Source organism: Betta splendens, chromosome 22 (assembly GCF_900634795.4).
Source record: "Betta splendens chromosome 22, fBetSpl5.4, whole genome shotgun sequence".
Classification (NCBI taxonomy): Eukaryota; Metazoa; Chordata; class Actinopteri; order Anabantiformes; family Osphronemidae; genus Betta; species Betta splendens.
In genome coordinates, this window is record NC_040900.2 from 16,259,631 (window position 1) to 16,275,122 (window position 15,492).

A 15,492-nucleotide genomic window follows, 5' to 3' on the forward strand; every position below is an offset into this window, starting at 1 on the left:
AAAAACAATTAACTAAACATAGAAGCCCAAGCTGCCTTTTACGTGATGGCTGGTAGTGAACAAGTGAATGGAAAACTTATTTTGACAATTAGTGAGACTTTGAGACTTTTAAAGCAAAAGGAACAATATATTAAAATGCTAAAATATAAAAATATATACTAAAATATTTACCTGGTGCATTTATCTTGGCCAAAACGTGACATTATTATTATTATTATTATTATTATTATTATCATATTTGATGATTGAGTATACAAGACCACAATTTCAACATGATGGTATAATGTTTGAAAGTATTGATTTACAAACACACTTTACATTATATACACAATAAAACTGCACACATCTACAAGAATCCGAGACCAATAATTAATTCCATCCATCCATCAATTCTATGAATAAATAATGTATGTTGGCTGTCAGGTGACAAATAAATAAACGCCAGAAATCAGACATTGTTCATTTCCTTGTTTATCAGTCCACACAGCATCATAGCTGAGCCACAGCTGTCACCTGACAAAAGAACGAAAGTTCCATCAGGATCCGTAGGAACCAACCAGGAACGAACTGGAGTGCCTGCTGCTCGCTACAGAGCCTGCGGCTGTCACGTGACAAAAAGAGAAATTCTTGAGTTAGGATGCTCAGTTGAGTGAGTTCTGAACGAATTATTTCTGTTTCCTGTCCTGCTGACTGAGCTTAAGCAGCTGCTGCCATGTGGCAAGAGATGGTACTGCATGGAACTGAACTAGTCATTCATTGAGAGGACTCCTTAGGTTTTTTTATCCATTACTTTACATGCTTGCTTGTACAAAACTTCCAGTTTTTTCTTTTGCATTTTGGACAGCCTGAGATCAACTGGTTAACACAGTTTATCAATATGTGCTTTGAAAGAAAGCTGAGAATCTATTATTAACCCCAGATATTTATATTGGTTTACGATTTGTATTTTTTCAGCATTAATAAATGTATATTAGGGTCAGTTGACATTTGTTTTAGTGAAATACATGCCTACATTTTTTGAAATATTTAGTTGTAGATAGCAGCCCTGTAACAAATGTTGAGACACAAGCCATTATTTTACAAATTTTGGCAGTAACAATGTTTTTAGTACAACCGTGAACAAAGACAACTTTGTCATCGACATACATTAAGCATTCAGCTTCAGGACAAACAGTAGGCAGATCATTAATATAAAAACTAAATAGAAAAGAAGGTGCAAGTACTGAGCCCTGGGGGACTCAAGTCTATGAAAATGAGATCTACAATTATTAACTGATACAGATTATTTTCGGTTATGCAAATATGTTTGAATCCAACTCACAGCCTTATCAGAGAAGTTGAATTTTGAGAGCTTGGTAATGAAGAATAGAAATAGCCACACATGCACAGTATATCTTTGCAACCATACCCTTATGGTTGCAAAGATATACTGTGTGCATTCATAAGCAGTGCATTCATACAGTAGTCATTGCATAGTAAATATATAGTTTCTTTGCTGCTTTTTCTAGGTTAGATGATTTCATTATCACAAACAAACAAGAAAAACAGTTCTTCTAAACATATATATAATATATGTTATGTAAATATTTATGTAATTTATATATATATAATTATATCTGTAAAGAGTTCTCCTTAATAATACTGTTAGTAGATATTCACAAATGTAGTACATTATTACAAGGACCAAGATGAAATTTGGAATTGAAAAAAGGAATTAAAAAATCTACCTGTAAGAGGAGCGCCTTTCTCTTTCTGGGTCCCAGGGTGTGTTTGGTACATGTCACACTGTTCTCGGTGTGGATCTGGCAGTTTTTGATACAAATCTTGGGTGTCCATATGGGGCTGAGATAGGTCTAAATGCTCGAGATCAGAGTCCAGCTCCCTGGCCCTCCTTTCTAACTCTGTCAAGCTAAGCTCAGAAGCTGCTGAAGAAGGGGGATGAGAGCCCCCAAAGCCAACTGGTGGTCGGAGGAGAGGCCAACGCTGCAGGGATCCTGAAAAGGAATCCCCATCGCTTCCTCCCTCTGCTCCTGTTTTTTCCCAACCATCATCCCACAAAGTGTTGACCATCTCAAGAACAGAATCCCAACTCTCCATTCTCCCTTCTTCCCCACATATCTGTCCTTCTACTACCTTCATTTCACTTTCATCATTCTGTATTCTAGCCACTACTTCCAATGCTTGTTCCTGCCAGTCTTGGATTTCCTCCTTAATTTTTATAACTTTGACTTCCACCTCATGAGATTTTATTTCTGTATCCTTCTCTTTTTTCATTTGCTTATATTTATTTACATTTTCATGGAGCTTTTCTTCAACTCTTATTGTTTCTCGTTTCTCCACCAGCCCCTTGCCAACAGCATCCTTCTCTTTTTCTTTGCTTAACGTTTCCTTTTTTTTGTCCTTCTCATTTCTCATTTCCTCTTCTCTCTTGTCTTGATTTTCCTCATCCCTGCCAGTCATTTCCTTACTCTGCTCTCCTTGTTTCTCCTTGCTCCGAGACCTCCAAGTTTCCTCCTGCTCTCTGCAAACCCTCCAGTGCTCCAAATTTTGCTCCTTCAGGGAAGCCCTTCCCATCAAACCTGCTCCTTGTCCTTTTTCAGAATGGGAGGGCTCCTTTAGTGAGCATCTTCCCACCATACTTGTAGAGTTCATTATGTTTGTCAGTGGGGTGTCTGAGAAGATGCCTGGATGAAGGTGGAGGTGGGCATGTGGACGCCTTTTCTCCAATGCAGATAGGACAGAAGGGAGTGGAGGGAGAATGGGTAGGTTGTGGAGTGCCCCACCCTGTCGAACAGTCCTCTTTCTGACAATAATTCGGCGAGGCCAGGTTGACTCTATGCCTTCAGCAGGGCCTGTTGACTCAAGAGCTTCAAGACCTTTGTTTAGTCGTGGACTGATGACACCTGGTTGCAGCCCTGTGGCCGTGCCTGGTCGACTCCTAGAACTAGACTTAGATGATTTGGACTTCTGAGATCTAGGTGATTTCTCTGTGTGGTTAGGATCTATCTTATATCTGACCAATGTTTTTTTCTCAGAATTACTTTTAAGGGCTACCTCAGGTTTATCCCCATCCTCAACACTGTCCCGGGCTTTGCTGATAGTCCCTGCTTCTTTGTTACCCTTTTCTGTTACTTCCTCAGGTCCAAATGTTAAAATAGTCTTAACTTCTGTCTCAACCTTAGCTTCTTTTTTAGCCTCTGATGCTAATCCAACATCAGTATTAACATCAGCATCTATTTTATTTCTGTTTTTCACCTGTTTTGAAGTAAGTTTATTCTCAACCTTATCCTGAGTCTTTATTACTGGACCAAATAGATCTCCTATTTCACTTTTGACTTCAACCCTGTACTCAGTGTCAGTTAAAGGTCTAGCCTCTGAACTATGTTCTTGTTTCGTTGCATTATGCACATTTTTATCTTCACTCTTTCTTATCTCATGTTCCTCCTTTACAGCTAGGCCCACATTTTTTGTCTGTATCCCAGCTTGCACTTTTCCTTCCAAATCCCGTCCCCCTGGCCTTGTTTTCACTTGGGAGCCCACTCTTTTTTCAGACCCAATTTTAATACTGGCTCCACAATCATATTTGTTCTGGTTTTCAGCTCTTTGGTGTTCCTGTATTCCAGCTCTAATTTCAGCCTCTGACATATTTGCAGTCCCACATTCATTTACCAGCCTTGGTCCAGATAAACTATCCACTAATACCAACCCCACACTTCCATTGTCAAACCTGGAAACCATTACCCCACCTATACCTTCATGGCCAATTTTTGTCCCTGTTCTGTTTCTTCCTACAGCGCAGGTTCCCATTCTAGGGGCAGCACTGGGAGATGGTGAAGGTGAGGGGTAGGGGAGCAACAGAGGTGTTGTATCTAAAGCCTGGTCAGGCTCTAAAAACACAGAGTCTGAATGCAGAGGAATGGTTCTACCATACCCAAAGGTACCAAAAGTAGCTGTTTCCCTTTTCTCCCTTTGTCTTGCTTTCTCCCTCTCCAGCCTCCCCCTCTCCCTCTCTCTTTCCCACTCTCGCTGGGCCCATCCTCGTTCCATTTCTCTTTCTCTTTCTCTCTCCCACTCCCTTTCTCGCTCACTTCGACCCCATCCGCCTCCTCGATCCCTCAAGTCCTGCTCAAGGTCATGAGCAGACAGTTGGACCAGCGGGGCACGGTAGGGGGATCTTCTGAGCTCATGTGGTGGTGACAGCCTAAGGCTCTGTGTCTGGGAGTAATGCCTTGGCTGAATGACATGAGGAGGGGAACAGCGCAAACTCTGTGTCTGACTAGGGCGAGGTTTAGCAGGAGAGAAAAAGACGGGGGTATGGTACCCTGAGGAAAGTGGTGAGCCAGAGAAGGGAGAAATAAGAGGGGAGGTGAGAGAGGAGGATTGCCCTCCAGGGGGAGGGTAATGTCCTGGATTCAGGTATCCTCCTCCTATGTCCATCATGTCAGTTGTTGTAAGCTCCAGGTGTTTTGGAGGTGTCAAGACTTTCCAGGAATGCCGTCCATCTCTGCTCTTTGTGCTGTCTCCATGGTGATGATGGCGGTGATGGTAATGATGATGTTTTTTGGATGAAGAAGAGGACACCCCTGGCACTGAGAATGAGGATACAGATGGAGAAACTGATCGATTAAAATGCCCTGGTGAATGGCAGGCTCCACCTTCGGTATCTTGACCCCCAAGCTTCAACGAGTCATAGATGGCTCTTTCATCCAGTCGCCGCACAAATGATGGGTTTGGAGTTAAATTGTGTGGCTGTGCATCAAACATATCACCTGGGGGTCTGCTTAGCCTAAGAGAGCCACTTGCAGAGTAGCTAAAGCTCCCTTCACCTCCACTATCTTGCCGTATTGAACCTCCATGGTGGTGGTGATGACTGTCGATCTGTTGATTGATACACACTGTATCATAAATAGACCGTTGAGGTATGTAGCCATCCCCATATCCTCCTTCAACCCCCCCTTCTCGCCTTCCCACCCCCCCATTTCCAGCTCCATGTTTCTCCAGGCAGCAGGAACTCTTCCTGAAACACCCAGGACGGCTTAAAGGCTTGCCCATGATTGGCTGGATGGCTGATGGTGGGAGGGGTTGGTGGGAGGCACGTGTGAAGTTTGATGGGCGAATTGTGAAGTTTCTTAATTCACTTACTCAGTAAAAAAATATGAAAAACTGCTCTCGGAATGTACAAAACATTCAAAAACTGGAATTCTGACAACCATGGCAGTAGGTGAGTAAAAGTTGGAAAGTTGTTGCATTTACTGTAAATATACTAAAGAATATTTCTGAGGAGCCAGGACAATCTTGAGATTAGAAAAATCCTCTTGTCAAAAGATCCATGACACCGCCTGAATATTGTAAAAACATGTTATCCAGTTGCTTGGAAAATATTACAACCAGATTTAAAAGCAAAAAAAAATGAAGAAGAAAATTTTCCTTCCCACCGTTCCCTGACATAACTTTATTTGTATTTATTAAGTCTCTTAGTCAGATAGCATCTATAAAATAGACAATGGATGAGGAGCTAAATCCTTTCAAAGTATCTCATCTGGCTTTGTTTGTTGATTCTGTAGAAAGAAAGAAAGAAAGAAAGAAAGAAAGAAAGAAAGAAAGAAAGAAAGAAAGAAAGAAAGAAAGGAAGGAAACAAAAATGTATATTATTAACTGGCAAGGACTAAGTACTAAACTAAAAAGAGGACAGTGTATAACTGTCTGGTCATGTGAGGGGGATTTGTTAAGTAGGTTCAATTGTTCAACAAAAAAGCTAAGAAATTTCTCAACGCCATGAATTCTACTTTGTAAAAGTACAATTCATGGCGTTGAATATTGCTCCTTTATCATAGATAAGCATAATAACAGCACCTGCCAAAGCTCTGCTTTGTATATACATCAAAACTACCTTCTAGACACATTTATTAGTTACTGGTGTTCACAGTTGATCATAAATAGTGTAGAGACCATAATATATAGCATTTTTCAAACTTTGATTTAAAGCTGTCAAACTGTCAGCCTCCCCTTTTCCACGCTGAAAGTTCCACGGTCTCTGAGGTTTTCATGCAAGAAGTTAGAATATAGATGGCACCGGCGGCTCAGCTCTGGTCAAACAATACAGCGCTTGATGTCTAGTAAAAGTGAAAGACTCTGCGAAGTCTGCTACAACCCTGACACAATCATGTCACACTGTTAATGAGTACAAAAGCCCGGGCTCTTGGAATCACACTCAGGTGTGAGGCTGCAATATCTCTAGGACCCCCATCTCACCACGTCTTGGGGTCGTTTTTTATTCACATAAGAGACTTTTTTTACGTTTGAATTAATTAAAAAGTTTACTTGTTCACTAACAAAAACTGTGACAACCCGGACTTTCTGAAACTAAATAGAATAATTTTTCAAATACAAGTTTACCGACTAGTTTGTATGCTAATAACGGCAAGTATAAATTTGTGAGTTTACTCGTGCACGAAAAACTGTGACAACTGGCTATTTCTGAAACTAAATTAAGATGTGTATTATTTTTCAGCTATAAGTTTAACGGTTCCTCGCATTCAGAGCGGCGTATATGTTTACGAGGTAAGTGTAAAGTCTCTCCCGCTTTTGGTTTGGGTTTTTCTTTGAGACACAGCAGCATAAATGTGTTAAAACAATATCTTACAGCGAGATTGTGAGATTATGAAGCATAGTTACAAAAGTATGATACTATTTAGTTTGTGAATAAGTCTATTCTTTAAAAGTTTATCAGCTCCGGAGGTCTGACCAGGTGGCGAGATCCGCCTTCTCTGGTTCTCTTGTCGCAGGTAATTTGAATAACAGAGGTAGAGGCAGGATGTCCTTTTTGAGCTAGACCTGTAGAAATGGCCCAGAGTGGTCAAAGCAACTCAGGTCTTTTCACCAAGACCCAAGTTTGGGGCCGCTCCAATTGAGTCATTGAGGTAGTTTAGTCGCTGAGGAACTGGAATCCTTGTGAGTTACAGATCCTGATCAGAAGACCCTTCAAGCATGATTTTGAGTTTTTTAAACACTCAACATTTGTGGTCAGCACTGCCCATGTGTTTATTTTGCCAGTTAAATTATTCTCAGAAGACAACTTTGATATAAGTAATATTACTTCAAAAAATCTTTAACACTCCTTGAGCTTCAGGCTGTTTGCCAGGATCAGGACCTCTGATAGTCTTGTAACCTGACTTAGATGGTCAGAAGACAACTCCCCCTGCACTTTGCTCAATTATCTCCTCCTTGTGGCAGCACATAAACAACATTGGCTAGTCATTGTACCTGCAATAAACCAGAAATATATATAGCAGAATATAAAATGTGAGGAGATTTAGAGTTGTCTTTTCTCAATTTATTTAATCACAGGCAGTCTGCATGAATGTATACTACATTTTGATTTACAGCATATTCTCATCATAAAAAAGACTTTTCTAAAAGTTTATGTATTTTAAACAGTCCTGTAGGTTAAAATATAGTTTTGAGGCTTAGGCTTTGCACTATATTCCAACGATAGATTATTTTTTCAAACACTAAATATAATTTAACAAACAAAAAAAAAACACTTTAGTAATCTACAGTTAAAAACTTACAGTGACATATCTGGCATTTGAGGGCCGACTTGATTGTTTCCAACTGACCTGGTAAGTCCTGTGCTGAGATGACCCAGCTCCTTTAGGTTGTTGGAAATGCTTGGCAGTGCTTCTACTGCCAACACAACCTCTATCACCGAATGGACTCATTAGAAATGCTCATCTGAGACCGTTAAGCAATTTTACCTAATATTTATTTCAAGATACATCGTGTATCTTTGTGTAAGATTCATTATCACATTTTGGATCCCTCCTAGGGTTCAATGTTTTAAAAAAAGGTCACTCACTGAAGGTGAGTCCAAACTTAAGACTGGTATTGTGTAACCCAAAAGCAGAGGTACTGTATAGTTTAACATCAACTTTAATAAGTGTGGCCAACTGACAATGTTGCTATAATGGAAGTGATCAGATTATTATCTGTTTTGTCCTGTGACATCTCCTTAGCAAAAATTATTTTTATTACTTTTCTTAAATTATCATCCACTCTTCAGCTGATGTTAACTGAAATTATCGGAATTATCTCAGTATAAAGTACCAACAGTACAACATACAACATGACACAAATAATTTGAATAGTGCAGTGAGGGAATTAAACCAGGGAGGTAAATTAAAATAAAGTTATGAACAGACTATATATGGTAGAGTGAAGTGGGTGTACATGTATGTGAACACTGGAGACAGTTGGTTGCCACAGTGCCTCAGGGTGGAGGCGGAGTCAGAGTCTGGGCCTGCAACTTTCCGTGAATTCAGTTGTTTAAAGAGTTTGTTTACATCCCCCTCTTTGATGAGGAGAGGTGTGAGGGGGTTGGGGGACACTGAGGTGTAAAGCTGTGTGGGGGGATCAGGTGGGGCTGTGGGGGGAGGCTTGTTGCTGGACAATAGCTGGGGGGTGAAGGTGTTAGGACTGTCAACTGCCTGATCAAAGCGGCAGTAGACAGTCCTGTTGGTGGCAGACCTGAAAACATCCCAGTCTGTGCAGTCTAGGCACTCAGCTTCACTGGTCCACTTCTTCCAGGTCCTCACAAACGATTTGCAGAGTTGCACCATGACGGCATAATAAGCAACGCTGATGGTGGTGTAGCAGTGGTCTAGTACAGTCGTAGCACTTAAAAGTGTCAGCCTTTACTGCGATTCGTTTTCATTTTCAGCGCGGTATCACCTTGTTTTTACCGCTTTGGAGCGTGTGTTACGTCTTTTTGGCCTATAGGTGGCGATCAGCCCCCACACTGGCCCCTATGATGCTGTACTAAGATCATGTTATATGGGCCACGTAGAGCAACATGACAATGTCTTGATGATGGAATGGTTAGTGTACTGTTTAACAGTCTTGACCCGTCAGTTTGAATCTCGGTGGGAGCAGAAGTTGTAATTCCTAAATAATGAACGTTGTTATCTCATTTTTATTTTTTGGCCTACAAGATAATAACAAATGACTAATAGAGCTGGCTGCCTGTATTATTTAGCAGACGATTGTAGTATTTAGTATAGTAGTATTTTCAAGTTATGGCAGTTCAAAACCAAAATAAGCAGCTGTATGCTTAGACAGACCGAGTGTGCGCTCCCATGTACAACGTTCAATTTTATTATGATAATATTCTTACGGGAGAATCAGATGTCACAAATAAATCTGAGCCACTCTGGATTTTGCCAACTTTGAAAGCTCTGGTAAATAAATAAGTTTTATGAAGAGTCCACAGTCTGTGGCGTTCTCGTGTGCTCTGGAAGAGCGTTCCACAGACCCGTTGCAGCTGAGCGAATTGTCCGATCTCCTCTCGAGTTTTGTCTTCGGCTATATGGGTATAAAACAGTCCTTATTACAGACAGAGCAGTTCGTTTTCGCTGATTTTAGTCAACTGTCAGTGCTCTTTCCAGCGCTGATCACACACTTATCACACCCTCATGAGCTGACTGTCAGCAGCCCCCCTCCTTGGTCTGAGGAAGGTGTTAATAATGTTAATGAGGCCACCCCTATTTTAGTACCAAAGACGCAATTCCAGGGTAAAACCAAAAGGTGGAGAATAGAATAGAATGCCTTTATTAGTCCCACAGCGGGGAAATTCCCATCAGCAGCCAGGTTACCCGGCGCTAGTCCGACAGTGGAAGCAATTGCGGTACATACAAGTGGCACACAGTACAAGTGGAAACCTTGCTGGAATTTTTTCTTGGGTTCATCAGGACAGATAGATAAGGTCGGAGAGCAGACAGTGAGACTGTAAGGTGGGGTGGGAGGGGGTGTATCTGCATCAGTGTAGTGAGGTGTTGTTTATAGAAGTATGACCGAGGCCGATCAAGATGTTTACATGTCAGTCCAACAGTTGTCCTTGAAGTGAGTCACAACAGGGGAAGAGGATAGATAGAGGCACAGCTGGTGAGCTAGATTGGACCCGGGAAGGGAGGGGTGAGGGAGAAGGGACAGAATAATACACAGCCAATTCTAATACATTTTAACAATTCATGACTAATTTGTCTAGATCAATACTTCAATCGGTCAGAACTCAGGGCTTCATCGCCTCTTGTGGGACCATGGGTCACCCGTGACATCTCCTCAAGCCTGTCGGACAAGGCTGTCACCATAGTAACCAAGTGTTCAGTCTGTCTGCAGATGTTATCCGTCTGTCTCCTGTCTTCCTCCGAACGGGCTGAGATCTTATTAGTCAGTCCTGCAATCCGGGCATCCGAACGAGCTGAGATGTTACTGACCAAGGTCGCTTGGTTGGTTGGCTTGGGTCGCTTGGTTGGTCGCTTGGTTGGTTGGCTGACTGACGGTAAGCGTATCGCGTCACTTCCGGTTACTGAGGTTTGCTGCCGCTGTGTGTGTACAGCGTTACTCTCCGCTCTTTTCTAAATATTATCGTTTTATATCTGATAGTGACTGCTAAAAGTTGCAAAACAAGCTTGTAACACTCAAGCATCTTTTCCTTTCATTAAACGTCCTGCTAATTTACACTGTTATCTAAGTGTTTTCTCCGCTAGCGTAGCTCCTAGCTTACTTTCCTGCTATGGCTTCCCCCTTTTCCTCTCCCTCTCGCTCTGTTCGGTGCTCGGTGTGTCTTATGTTTAGCTTATCCTCTGCCTCCTTTAGTGATGGTGATGGTATCTGTAATAGGTGTATGCTAGTTGCAGGGTTGGAGGCGAGGTTGTTAGACTTAGAGTCTCGGCTTCGCACTTTAGAAAACAGGCCAGCTAGCCAGGTCCCTTTAGCCGGTAGCCGTAGAGAATCCAGCGGTCATAGTTAGGTGTTTGCCTGGGGCCAGAGCGGGCGACATTGAGTCTTGTCTTAAGCTCCTGTATAAGGATAAGCGTAAGTTAAGCTAAGTTAAGCTAAGATCGTAATACACGCAGGAGCTAATGACGCCCGGTTACGCCAATCGGAAGTCACTAAAACTAACATTGAGTCGGTGTGTTCGTTCGCCAAAACAATGTCGGACTCCGTAGTTTTCTCTGGACCCCTCCCCAATGTGACCAGCGATGACATGTATAGCCGGCTGTCATCGCTCCACCGCTGGTTGTCTAGGTGGTGTCCTGCAAACGATGTGGGCTTTGTGGCTAATTGGAGCACTTTTTGGGGAAAACCTGGGCTGATTAGAAGAGACGGCGTCCATCCCACGTTGAATGGAGCCCCTCTGCTTTCTAGTAACATGGCCATGTTGCTTAGTCCCCCCACTGCTTGACAACTCAGAGTGGAGCCCAGGACGCAGAGTCGCAGTCTTACACGCCTCTCTGCACGTTCTCTACAGCCGCCACCCACTCTTAGTCTTAGGTATCGCATAGAGACTGTGTCTGCTTCTCGACCGCCTAAACTATACAAGTCACACACAAATCAAAGAGGAGTGACTTACCAGAATTTAATAAACATCAAAACAGGTCCTCTTACGGAACAAAGTAACAGTAAGCTAATAAAGTGTGGTTTATTAAATATTAGATCTCTCTCATCTAAATCCTTTTTAATAAATGACTTGATAAGTGACCATCACATAGATCTGTTCTGTCTCACTGAAACCTGGCTGCAGCAGGATGAATATGTTACTTTAAATGAGTCGACTCCAATGAGTCACATCAACTATCATGTTCCAAGATGTACAGGTAGAGCTGGAGGAGTAGCAGCAGTTTATAAATCAGATTTATTAATTACTCCTAAACCTAAACATAGTTATAACTCATTTGAGAGCCTCACTCTGAGCCTTTCTCACCCAGACTCTAAAACTCAGAAACCAGTTGTGTTTTGTATTGTTTACCGTCCTCCTGCTCCATATTCAGAGTTCTTAACTGAATTCTCTGAATTCTTATCTGACTTAGCACAGATAAAGTCATTGTAGTGGGAGACTTTAACATTCATGTAGATGTTGACAGCAACTGTCTCAGCACTGCTTTCAACTCCTTAATAGACACTATTGGTTTTACACAGCAGGTAAATGAACCCACTCATCGTTTTAACCACACCCTAGATCTTGTCCTGACATATGGGGTTGAAATTGATCATTTAATAGTTCTTCCCCAAAACCCTCTGTTATCTGACCATTTCTTATTAACTTTTGAATTTAGCACAACTGACCCTATAACAGCTGGAAAGAAATGTTACTATAGCAGATGTTTATCTGACAATGCTGTTGCCAGATTCAAGCAGATGATTCCATCATCTTTTGCCTCAATGTCTTGTAGATACACAGAGAACAGTCACCTTAATCCCTATGAACAGGTTCACTGTCTTGTAGATGATGCTGCAGCTTCTCTACGTACAATGTTAGACACAGTGGCTCCTCTGAAGAAGAAGACAGTAAATCAGAGGAGGTTAGCTCCGTGGTATAACTCAGACATCCGCAGCCTAAAGCAAAGGACTAGACAACTAGAAAGACAGTGGCGTTCCAACAAAATAAATGTAAACTGCATTGCATGGAAGGACAGTCTAATGAAATATAAAAAAGCACTTTGTGCTGCTAGAAAAACATATTATTCCTCCCTAATTGAGGAAAACAAAAACAACCCCAGGTTTCTTTTCAGCACTGTAGCCAGGCTGACAAAGAGTCATAGCTGTATTGAGTCTACTATCCCCTTAAATATCAGCAGCAATGACTTTATGAACTACTTTACTAATAAAATTATCATCATTAAAAAAAAACATTCAGCAGCGACTTCTTCCAAATGACAGAAAGCACTGTTTAGATCCATCAACTTTAAATTTATTAAATCCTCTGTCTTACCTAGACAGCTTCTTCACCATAACTCATATGGAGTTAACCTCAATAATTAACTCTTCCAAGTCGTCCACTTGTCTTTTAGATCCAATCCCAACCAGATTACTCAAAGAAGTTCTACCTTTAATCAGCTCATCCATATTAAATCAAATCAACCAATCTTTACAACTAGGCTATGTACCACAGGCTTTTAAGGTGGCTGTGGTCAAACCTCTATTGAAAAAACCAACCCTTGACCCTGGACAACTAGCCAACTATAGGCCCATTTCAAATTTACCCTTTATTTCCAAGATTCTGGAAAAAATCGTGGCTAAACAATTATCTGACCACCTTAGTGGGAATAACCTATATGAAGATTTTCAGTCAGGATTTAGAAAACATCATAGCACAGAGACAGCTCTGGTTAGAGTCACTAATGATCTTCTATTAGCTTCGGACAATGGTCTAGTTTCTGTACTTGTCCTGTTAGATCTTAGTGCTGCATTTGATACAATTGATCATAACATTCTATTACAGACACTAGAACATAGAATCGGGATTAATGGAACAGCATTGGGATGGTTTAAATCCTATTTGTTGAACAGATTCCAGTTTGTTCATGTTAATGATAAATTCTCCACACGCACAAGGATTAGCTATGGAGTTCCACAGGGTTCTGTGCTGGGTCCAATTCTGTTTAGCCTATACATGTCTCCTCTAGGTCAGATTATTAGAAAGCATTCTATTAATTTTCATTTTTACGCAGATGATACTCAGCTATACATGTCCTTGGAACCAAATGAAACAGATCAACTAGTCAAAATTCAGGGTTGTTTAAAAGACATCAAATCCTGGATGTCCCAAAACTTCCTTCAACTAAACTCAAATAAAACCGAGATTCTTATTGTTGGGCCTAAAAATCTGAGAGAGACACTATTGAGTCAGATAGCCACCCTGGATGGCATAACATTAGCTTTAGATTCTACTGTGAGGAACCTTGGTGTCATGTTTGACCAGGATATCTCTTTTACATCATACATTAAACAAATCTCCAGAACCGCCTACTTCCACCTTAGAAATATAGTTAAAATCAGAAACATCCTCTCTCAGAGCGATGCAGAGAAACTGATCCATGCATTTGTTACCTCTAGGCTGGACTACTGTAACTCCTTACTCATAGGATGTCCTAACAGCTCCTTAAAAAGCCTACAGCTCATTCAAAATGCTGCAGCCAGAGTTCTGACAGGACTTAGAAAGAGAGATCACATTTCTCCTACATTAGCTTCTCTGCACTGGGTGCCTGTAAAATGTAGGATAGAATTTAAAATTCTCCTACTCACATACAAAGTACTCAATGATAAAGCTCCTTCTTATCTTAAAGACCTCATAGTTCCTTATGCTCCCAGCAGAACACTTCGTTCTCAGAGCGCTGGGCTACTTGTGGTTCCTAGAGTGTTTAAATGTAGAACAGGGGGCAGAGCTTTTAGCTACCAAGCTCCTCTCCTCTGGAACCAGCTCTCTCTTCAGGTTCGAGAAGCTGACACACTCTCCACCTTTAAGATTAGGCTTAAAACCTTCCTTTTTGATAAAGCTTATAAATAGAGATGGTTCAGGTCACTGGCAATTATTGTTAGTCACAGGAACCATCTCTTAGTTAAGCTGCAATAGACCTAGACTGCTGGGGGACTTAATTTATACACTGAGCTCCTCTGTTTCCTTCTACCTCCTCTGTCCCATAACCTCCCATCATTGTCCCATGTTTAACTAACCTTGTCTCTTTCTGTCCAGTAGTTGTGCTTCCCCCCCCCCCCCCCCCCCCCCCCCCCACCCCCACTCTTTCTCCCTCTCTGTCCTCACCTACAGGTATCATTGGACTCAAAGTTTGGTGTCTGTGATGGGCAGCTGCGGATCCAACCATCCTGCCTGCATCCAGTCCCTGCTCCTACCATCCTGCCTGTGCTCTGTTGTTGCTTGTTGTTGCTTGTTGCTGTTGCTGTGCTTTTCTATCTCTCTATCCTCTCACCCCAACCGGTCGAGGCAGATGGCCGCCCACATCCAGTCTGGTTCTGCTGGAGGTTTCTTCCTCGTTAGAGAGGGAGTTTTTCCTCTCCGCTGTTGCTGTCAAATTAAATGCTTGCTGTATGTGGGATTTGTTGGGTTTAGTTGTGTGAGGTTTTAAACCTTACTTTGTAAAGTGCCTTGAAATAACTTTGTTGTGATTTGGCGCTATATAAATAAAATTGAATTGAATTGAATTGATCAGTCCCTCAATCCAGGTCATCCTCTGATGCAAATCATCCGAACGAGCTGAGATGTTAATTGTCAGTCCTTCAATCCGGGCCATCCTCTGGTGTAATTCCGTCAGCCGAGTAACCATGGCCCCCATCGGCGTTTGTAGCTCCACGGCCGCTGGACACGCCAATGAGCCAGCCGCAGATTTTCCAATCTTTCCAATCTTCCGATAAAGCAGGGCACCACCAAAGCCAATCATGAGTAGCCCTGTTATCAAAGTCCAAAATATGAATAGATCCTCTGCATCCTTGATGGACAGAGGCTCCAGACACACAGGGCACCAGGAAATTCCACGCGTCCCGCACGTAGCCGGAGGCAAAAGTCCCCAAGGAGCAGAGTGGTTCTCCCGGAGATTCTTTCCTTTGTGAAAACATTTTGTCCAACGCGCTGAGTGACCAATTGATTAGCTCCATGTTCAAAAATGTTATTCCAGAATAGCAGATCAGGGTGCTCAGAAA

The 15,492-nt window shown here is 41.9% G+C and overlaps 1 protein-coding gene across 5 annotated transcripts in view; it reads right to left on the reverse strand.

Annotated features, from left to right (window-relative positions):
- Positions 1–15,492, reverse strand: part of LOC114848352 (uncharacterized) — a 103,491-nt gene that overhangs the window by 59,303 nt on the left and 28,696 nt on the right. For all 5 annotated transcript variants that reach the window (XM_029138777.3, XM_029138775.3, XM_029138779.3 and 2 more), the window contains exon 2: positions 1,728–5,558. In XM_029138777.3, coding sequence (XP_028994610.1) covers positions 1,728–5,052 — 3,325 coding nt within the window. In that variant the 5' untranslated portion in view covers positions 5,053–5,558. The remainder of the gene's footprint in view (positions 1–1,727; positions 5,559–15,492) is intronic.